Source organism: Nanorana parkeri, unplaced genomic scaffold (assembly GCF_000935625.1).
Source record: "Nanorana parkeri isolate BGI_ZX_2015 unplaced genomic scaffold, ASM93562v1 scaffold19, whole genome shotgun sequence".
NCBI lineage: Eukaryota > Metazoa > Chordata > Amphibia > Anura > Dicroglossidae > Nanorana > Nanorana parkeri.
In genome coordinates this window covers 2,181,559-2,190,922 of record NW_017306287.1, presented here as the reverse complement: position 1 = coordinate 2,190,922, position 9,364 = coordinate 2,181,559, and the positions used below count along the sequence as shown (strand labels likewise).

Here is a 9,364-nt window from a genome sequence, read left to right as displayed (position 1 = left end):
CCCACCAAACAAACCACCACAATGGCAATTCATATACAAAGAACTTTAATCTGATATTAATATACAAAAGTTATAAAGTTGATATTTTACATTAAAACCTGACAACATTAAGAAGAAGTGACAGACAGAACAGGCTCTTGCTTAAGACAAAAGAGGAGTCATGATACCAGCTTGCTAGTAAGAAAGTCCCCAAGCAGCACTATTGGTCAGTGCGGGGGGATAAGAACTGTACAATCTTGAACGTTACATAACCATAGTCAAACGCCACTTCTTGGCTCAGAAATAAAACCATCTGCAGCCACGGAGGCTGGCACGAAGCCCTCCCATTCAGGAAGACTGCGGCCATATTTCTGTAGTCCAGCTACACCGGGGCCTTTATGTGTATTGCACCAGACTTTGAGTTTTGCAGTTTCTCCACCATGGTGCGGGCATAACGCAATCGGCTCGCTAGCTCCTTTGAGCAGCCAAACTCTTCTATAAGGCTCAACTTGTATGTGTGGAATTCCCGTTTCTCATCAATGTAAGAGACAGCAGCCATAAGGGGACACAAAATGATCTTTGTGTGATCCTGTAGAAATAAAAGGCAGATTTTAAACCCCATTTGAAGTACAAATGTAAATGTAATCAGGCTTTGTATCTACAACTGCCCAACTCTGTTACAGGAGTTCTACAGAGTTCATCAATAGGACGGTGCAGTCTAATAGGCACAAGAGACGACCAGTTGCTCTTTGGAATGTAATAGTTTACTCCTAAAAAGCCTAGAGTCACAAAATCCTACACAGTCCTCACCTGGAAGAAGTTAATCTGAACAGTTCCATTGCTCAGATGTAGGATGATTGCACTTCGTGTCCTAAACCATGTCCGCAGGAAAGGGAGGCGAGCCAGCTCATCACCGTCCCGGGGAGTGATGTTGGCACCTGCTTTCAGAAGGTGCTCGCTCATGTAGTTCCTGAAGTATTTCAGTAGTGTGATCTGGAAGGGAAAGAGCAGATTCACTCTGTGGTTTCTAAATCACCTGCAGCACCAAATAACGCATCTTACTGGCTTGTTCCCACAGGGCCCCTTGTACAAAAAGCTGCCTACATCAATAAAACCAAACCCTAAGCAGAACAGGGGGTAGACCCTCACATCCCAACTTTGAGGCACTACTGAATTCCAATAAATAAATGGCATTTCCGATACATTAGATGGGTCAGTTCATATGCGATTTTTATAGGGAACCAACACAAGCAGAAGTCCTAGAAAATGGAAAACCATCCAACACTGCAAATAGCATTCAGACTGCTGAGTAGCACATGCGCCAACTGGACCATTCAGCTCAAGAGTCAAGTTGTAACTGCAGCCTGTGTCTCCCTTGGGGAGATTCCTCCTCAACACATGTCTGGAGATTATAGATGTGAAAACAGTAACCACAGTCAAGGTTTGCTAAGCACTGTAACTAGGGCAGTGGTGGCGAACCTTGGCACTCCAGCTGTTTTGGAACTACAAGTCCCAAGAGGCATTGCAAGTCTGACAGCCACAGACATAACTCCCAGAGGCAGATGCATGTTGGGATGTGTAGTTTTGGCACAGCTGGAGTGCCAAGGTTTGCCACCACTGAACTAGGGATTCACAGATACTAGCATCGATGCTGAGTATTTGGGCAAGTACCCCAAATACTCAGATGCCTGGCACCGAGTCATTACACGCTGCCTGGCTTTCTGATTGGCCGGGAATTTGCCTCTATGCTCCCTCATAATGAGTGAGCATGGTGCCGGCTTTCCGCCCAATCAGGAACCTGGGCGCCGCGTTGTTACTCAATGCCCGGCTTCCTGATTGACCAGAAAGCCGGCTCGTTGCTTTGTCACAAGCAGCATGGAGACGGCCTCCCTGGTAATCAGGAAGCTGGATGATGAGGCATTACACGCCACCTGGCTTCCTTAATGGGCCTTCTGGTATCGGTAAGTACCAAAAAAATATCGGTACTCTATACCAGTATCAGTGCATTTTTAGAATTACCCCCAGATTGGGGTGGGGGGGCGCATTATGGTAAACTATTTCCCACTGTAAAGGAAAACTAGGATAGAACTGGACTCCTATGTAGGTGATGCCTGGCATGCATCATGGCCCCTTGGTTTCCCTCCTAAGACTCTGAAGGGCAGGGATCAACTCCTGCTGAACCTTAACTGTTGAAATCAAAGCCACACATCACCCAACAAGCCCACAGATTTAATTGGCAGCATTCCCAACACTCCCAATCAAGGGAGAGAAGTTTAAAGTAAACCTGTCATGACGGAAGCTACCAAACCAATAAAAAAACTCAGTAGTTCAAGTCACTGGCTCAGAATGTAGATCAGGAAACTGAAAAATAAGTCATTATGCATGCTTACTGAAGGTCCGTGACAAAATTACCAAAGCCATTATGTTAACATGACAGCCAGGCAACTTGTATTCCCCAACATAAAGGAAACCATGGCATCCTCTATGAGAGGTTTCCTCCAAGCCTCACTTGATCAAGCAGAAAGAAAGCTGCAAAATACACTTCCTGCCCATGTCAGATAGTCTTAATGTTGCAAACACCCTAAAGCTATGCGAATTGCTACTCCACCCTATGCTCTTACCTTCTTTGTCAGTGACGATGGGTAAGAGCGTACATTCAGGTAAGACTCTGTATTATTCCTCTCAATGTACTGTAAACTGTCTCCATCGTTGTACATTATGAGCCGTGTGGAGTCGTTGAAGAGAACGCCTACACTGTTATCACACAGCTGATATCCTGGGGAGGAAAACACTTCAGCTTAGTGCCCATGTAAGATTATAAACAACCATATAGGTCTGGAGTTAGACAGATACATACCTAGTCCGTACTTGTCAGAATAATCCACCCATTTGCTGACCCAGAAGATTGGATTGCAGGCTGGATCCTCAGCCTCATCTGTAGAAGAAAGATTAAGAGCTTGTGTCTACAAAAATTTAAATTGCTTCTTCATAACCAAATCTCTTGAAGTTATTGGGTTCCACTTAAAATCCTCAACAGATACCAAGGATCATAAAAAAAAATGACCAATTCCACCGAGGGGAATATAGTGCAGATTACATTTCAACATGTGAAAAAAATAAATACATTTAAAAATGCAGCGCAACCTCCTTGTTCTCTTGCTGCCAGGAGAGCTAGGTGGGATGGAGAAGCCACATTGTTCTGTGACAGACAAGTGTCATAATTGAACATCAAGACTCACCTAGGCGGATCACAGGCTTCTCGGAGGGCTTAGCAGCATTGAGACTGGTCAGTTGTAGCATCATATCAGACAGGTAACAATCGGCAGGCTCGGACTCTGGAGGGGCCATATCTTCATCCTTTACTGGTGCTACATTCTTTTCAACCAATGGAGAATCCTGGCCTGTAGCAAGCACAACACACATTAAAGAACCTACATTAAACATAATGGCCAGAGCTGCCCTCAGCTACTCCAAAGGGCTTTAAATAGTCCGATTCAAGGTTTTTTTTACTCTTCCAGCTAACACTTAAAGTATTATTAGTATAGAACCAAGTCACAAAACTGTAAGAGAAAACAAAAACAAAAAAAACACCTACACTGCAAGCATGAATTAAAACTGTGGCCATGTTCTAGACATGTAAAGCCTATTACTGCTTCCTAAGAATATGTCTATTTGAATAGGTCCTCATTAATCTCTGCAGCTGGAGGCACTGTGGGGCAATTCATTGTAAAGCTCATACTAGAAACACTAAAGTCCTTCAAGTTGAAGGCTCAGCACTTCCCCCTCAATGTGTCAATGTAAACTGAGCAGGTGCACAAGACTGGCAGGCTACCAGCTCCCTGCTGGAAGGAGCAGAGCTCTGCTGTAGAAGGGGATTGCAAGAGGTATATACCAGGGCAAATACAGCTTTAACCAAACTTAAGGGATGAATTAATGGAAACAAAAGCTGCATTAATGCATTTCATCTCCGTCTAGAGTTTAGGTTTACACTTGTGGCGTCTAAGGTAGCCCATTCATTTTGAATGGGCTGCCAATACACCCCCGGTGTAGCCAAAAAGCCGCACCTGACCCTTTTTACTAACAAATGCATGCATAGTGCTGTATTGCAGTTGCAACCGTGTGCTCCTGCGCTTAAGTTTTACGACTTGTTAAGAATAAGCATTTGAATGTGCAAAGTCTGATTACTGTCCTACTCCAAGCCACCAAGTGTATGAATTTAAACCAATCAGGACTTTATGAAACTAAAATTTACTAGGTATAGATTGGGACATGGGAGTTTTTTGTTTTTTTGTGTGTGGGTTTTGTTTTTCCAGAAACATGTTCCAAGATCCAATGGCTTTACCAGAATTTGTCCAGCCCTCCAGCTGTTGTGGAACTACAAGTCCCAAGAGGCATTGCAAGACCGACAGTTATATGCACAACTTCCAGAGACATGTTGGGATTTGTAGTTAAAGCACAGCTGGAGGACAGGAGTTGCCCTGCATTAAGGACTACTTCCATGATTATGAACTGGGTCAAAGACTTCCATTTACAGATGGATACATTCTGCCTTAAAGTAAAGTCTTTGTTTTAGCCATAATTGCCAGAACAAGGGTTAGGCCCACTGTCAAGTATTTATTGCCGTCTGCCCTTGCTGGGAAAATTCACACCTTTATGTCCTGATGACCATTGTCACTGAGGCAAAGGGAAGGGACATAAAAAATGTAAAGCTTCCGCCAGATCTGGGAGTGAGGTAGAGCTGCAACAGTTAATCGATTAAGTCGATTAAAATCGACGATTGAAAACATGGCAACGTCGCACGTCACACGCTGCTCCCGACATGTCCACCGCACAGGCCGCCGCATAAGATTATCCGATTAATCGAACTTAATAATCGGCCAACTAATAGATTATGAAAATAATCGTTAGCTGCAGCCCTAGAGTGAGGCCATTATTTTTTTTAAAACAGGGACATATGTTTTGGCGACAGCGGTCTAAAAGTGGAGTTCTCCCTCAGTATGGGGAAATTTCCTCTCACTTCCTGTTGAGTCTAAGACAGAAGTGGCATACATCTTCCCAATGGGAAGAATCACACTTATAGTACAGATAAAATGCTTTCAATGCGAGATTTACAGAGGAAAGGGAAACAAATAAGTATTCGTTAGGGATTTACATACAAGAAATCAGTGACCCAGAACAGAAAGGAAGATTAGAACATAATCTGCATATTGGTTGCAGATTACGGGACCCCTTAGATCAGCCAGAGAAGGTTCTGCTAAGGCAGCAATCATACCTCAGTAACATATTAATCCCCACTGCACTGAGCTTGGCACAGGAATTGCTAGGTCCCATGATTCTTGTTGGATTGCAGCAAGACTCCATGGCAAAAATGGGAAAACTGAATCCCAAGACCTCTCCACCAAGCATAAGCCAACCCAGCATGCTACTGTAAACCCATATTCAATAGGGCACTGTAAACCCAAATGGTTATTTGGGATGGAGTGTACTATTGAACACTTTTACCCAGGACTGCCATCTCAGTTTACAGGGTAAGGTTAGGAGGGTCACATGTCACTCCCAAGCAGGGATGAACATCTCAATAAGACCTACCTTTGTTAATTGCAGTAAGTGGTTTTCTAAAGCTTGGATCAATGGTGCTCGGTGCAATGGAGAATCGAGGAGGCACTGTCAAGCATGTAGTAGGGAGGCGGGAGGGGATGTAGCCACTGGTGAAGAACTCATCATTCAATAACTCATCTATGGTGGGTCTGGTGGTGGGGTCTGAACGGAGCATCCTCTGTATGAGAGCTCCCGCTACGGGGTTTATGTGCTGAAAAGAGGAAACAAAAATGGAAACCACATTCAATATGTCATAAGGAATCACGTGACAGCAATGATCTTGAAGATACAAGGATTAAACAGTTCCAAGACTTTGTTTTGGTGGATGCTAGTGGCTGTAGTCACCTGCTGGCTTAGTGCCCAGGAGCCAGATGCCTGCAGATAAATCTTACTCCCAGAGCTGCATTCTTCATAATTCAAAATGTAAACCCTTCAACCTAAAACATGTTAGGGTTGGGTGGAGTGAAGAGATGTTCATATGTGTTGTCCTGAAAGACTGCTTTGAATAAGGTTGCTAAATAGTACCCATCTAGGGCTGGTCATATGAGCAAAGAGGTCTAGGCATTAGTCACATGACTTCTAAATGCCAAGATTAGCAAAACCAACTGCCCATTCACATGACAAAAGTGGCAGGCCTGCAAGTCACTATAAACCTACATCAATACAGACAATAGATTGCCAGACCCCATCATTTGTGTCACGTCAGAATGCAGAGGGGGTGTGCTACGTGCATTGCCATTCATTTGAATAACACCCCAATGCACCTCCCAGTGGCACTACTTTTTTACCACAATTTTGTGGTACTGCACACTACCCTAAGCCAGGCGTGCCATGTTGCAGTGTGTGCCTACAGCAACACTATACTGTGAATGGGCCCTTAAAGCAGCACCAGAAGCAGGGACCGCTTGGTTTCTATGAGCACAGCTTGTGTATGTACACCGTTACAGCTCCTTCACATTAGGTTTAGCTTACAATGAAACTGGAGAAGCCAGTCTAAGGAAGAATACTGCACAGTGTAACTCAATACAAACACGACTCCAATGTTCAAGCTCACCCTGGGAATACTGTAATCATTCTTCTTGATCCTTATGTAGGTTTCCTTAAGGCATGACGTCTCAAAGGGAGGCTTCCCAACCAGTAGTGTGTACCTGAGGAGAGATGTACAAGCTTAAGATCTTTGGTTTCCAACTGCCTTTTAGATACTCTAGTACAGCCTATTCTATAGATTTCACTTCAGTTTCTGAATTGGGTGGTTTGCGATGATCAAAAGCCAACTAAGACATCTAGAATAAATTAAACCTGTATTTGGTCTATAGTAAGCAAAACAGGTCCCTTACATAGGAACAATAACCCCACATTATTCCAGTACCTCCAATTCCTAAATTTACAGTCATCCCCAGTAATACATTCTGGTTTTCTCAAAGCCAAGCATTACACAAGTGGATGGCTCATGTGATAGCATTTGGGCCTGGTGACTTGAGTGGGTCATGTGTTCCTCTGTAGCAGTGGAGAAGGTGGGTACAGGAAGCCAATTGAAAAAGTAATAAGGGGGAACCCATTACCTTGCCCAGAACTGGTAAAGCAAAGGTTTTCTGCAACTTGAGACTTTCAGTTCTATAGTGGACACAGGTAACCTCTTCATGTCCCCCCATGTAAACATTGAGATTCCAGTTTTAAAAATTTGAGTCTTGTACTAATTTTGAGGCATTATGCTATCATACAGATTACAGCAAAAGCAGGCAGACATTTGGAATTCCGCCTCCAAGACGCAGCTAGTACTTACATTATGCATCCTAAAGACCAGATGTCCACTTCAAAACTGTGGCCCTTCTTGCCCAACACTTCCGGTGCAATGTAGTTGGGTGTCCCACACAGGGTTTTTTTTCTCTCCCCATCAAATTCTACTTTTGTAGCAAGTCCAAAGTCACCTGAAAAGTTAGAATATGCAGAAATGTTAGGACCCATGCCTAAAAAAGTTTACACCGCTATATCTCAGTAGTGATGGGCCAATCGCACTTTGATCTTACAGCAAGTCAGTAGATCACCAGGAACTGGCAGGAGCGCAGCAGTATATTGCCAGACGTGACCAGGTAGTGCAAGAGGCCACTAGAGATGCTAAAGAGACCCATTTTACCCCTTCCTATTTACGGATTCTCCTCTGACCTACCACACCAGAGTCCTAACCTTGTTGAAGCGGTTCCGGAGGGTATGAGAACTTACACAGGGCACAACTTTCTCAAAAGAGCGTTCTTACCCAGTGGCTTACCACATAAAGGGGCCCTGATTTGAGCTCAAAAGTTACCTTGGCCAACTATGTGATGGCTTGGTGGCCAAGCCAAACCTATTTTGGCACTAAAGCCGAAGCCTGTCTGCTAAGGGAAAATTGGAGTCAACATACCGTACTATTTTAAATCTGAGAAATTGGAATCTTATGATGCCTCACACACCTGTAGGTAGAGGGGGGATTTGTGACAGACTACCAACAAGGCTGTTAAAACATATGGACTAAAGGAGCATTGAAGCATCTAAAAAAGGCACCTTCTGCATTTAGCAGACCTCCTTGGCCATCCATTTTCTGGAAACAGATTGGATAAAAGGAGATCATTTGGGGAAATGGGTATTAAAGGAGAATCTACCAATTTCCCTACCACCAATGGAGTAGTTCAGGCCGCTAAGGCCAGGTTCACACCTGGGTGTTTTACAGCGCGTTCCTACGCTCTAAAATGCTCAACATGTGAAAACCAATGATTGCCTATGGGCATGGTCCCCACCTGGGCGTTTTACAGCACGTAGGAGCGCGCTGCAAAACGCCCTACGCCCAAAGTACAGGAGCTTCTTTGGGGCGTATTTGCCGTGCATATCCATTGGGATACAGCCAGGTAGCCCTCGGAAGCGCGTGTTTGCCATGCGTTTTTTATGCGACTCTCGGTAAAAACGTGCATATCCGATACACCTAGTTGTGAACCCAGCCTAAGAAATAAAATGGTAGATACCAATTCTTGACCAACACCATTGCTAGACCACCAAGTCATACCAGAGTATAGCTCCAGAATAGTTACCTATTTTCACATCCATGTCATCGTTGAGGAACAGGTTGCCAAGTTTGAGATCTCTATGGATAACTTTATTGCCGTGCAGATACTGGCAGCCCAGGATGGTCTGTCGCAGGTAATAGCGAGCTTCTGGTTCAGTCACAGCTTTTCTCCTCTTGTGCAGCTCCAGTAAGGACTGAAAATAATAAAAGTGAAGTTACAACCCTGGTAAGAGTAAGTCCTCAAGTCTGAGCTGGCCAGTATTGGAGAGATTATGGGCAGAAGGGAATGGGGTGAAGCCTTGTAGTACAGCAAAGCCTGGAAGACATGGGTCCTATTCTACAGACGTACTAGAATATCAGAATCAGGCAGCAGAACATTAGAACTTGAAAGACCGAGCAGAACTGGATAGGGAATGCTGGTTCTTGTAGTACAGCAACTTTCCCAATCACATGAGCCATTCTACAGAACTGCAGTGGCAATTCATTGGAACATTTAGGGTATTCATATGGGACTGGGCAAAATGCACCACCCGTGCTTTTGTTTTTGAACACCAAAGGTAAAGAGGTACCTTAGACCGCACATTTTATTAAGTGGTCCCATGACAGAGGAACTACTAGTGGGCTCTGGTACTGTCCCTGAACCCCACAGCTATGTCATATCTTCATCCATCCCACACAGCCTCAAAAAGCCCTTCACTGGCAAGTCCTTCTACCCCAGTGCTCAATTCTCTTTATGCCTATGAGAGGGGGGGG

At 44.3% G+C, this 9,364-nt stretch overlaps 1 protein-coding gene across 1 annotated transcript in view; it reads right to left on the bottom strand.

Moving 5' to 3' along the window:
- Window positions 1-68: 68 nt before the first annotated feature.
- PLK1 (polo like kinase 1) overlaps window positions 69-9,364 on the bottom strand; it is an 11,897-nt gene continuing 2,601 nt past the window's right edge. Inside the window, exons 2-10 of the mRNA XM_018561101.1 lie at window positions 8,637-8,805; window positions 7,361-7,505; window positions 6,632-6,725; window positions 5,569-5,788; window positions 3,219-3,380; window positions 2,837-2,914; window positions 2,601-2,755; window positions 790-972; window positions 69-568 (exon numbers count right to left, since the gene is read on the bottom strand). Coding sequence (XP_018416603.1) covers window positions 362-568; window positions 790-972; window positions 2,601-2,755; window positions 2,837-2,914; window positions 3,219-3,380; window positions 5,569-5,788; window positions 6,632-6,725; window positions 7,361-7,505; window positions 8,637-8,805 — 1,413 coding nt within the window. The 3' untranslated portion in view covers window positions 69-361. The remainder of the gene's footprint in view (window positions 569-789; window positions 973-2,600; window positions 2,756-2,836; window positions 2,915-3,218; window positions 3,381-5,568; window positions 5,789-6,631; window positions 6,726-7,360; window positions 7,506-8,636; window positions 8,806-9,364) is intronic.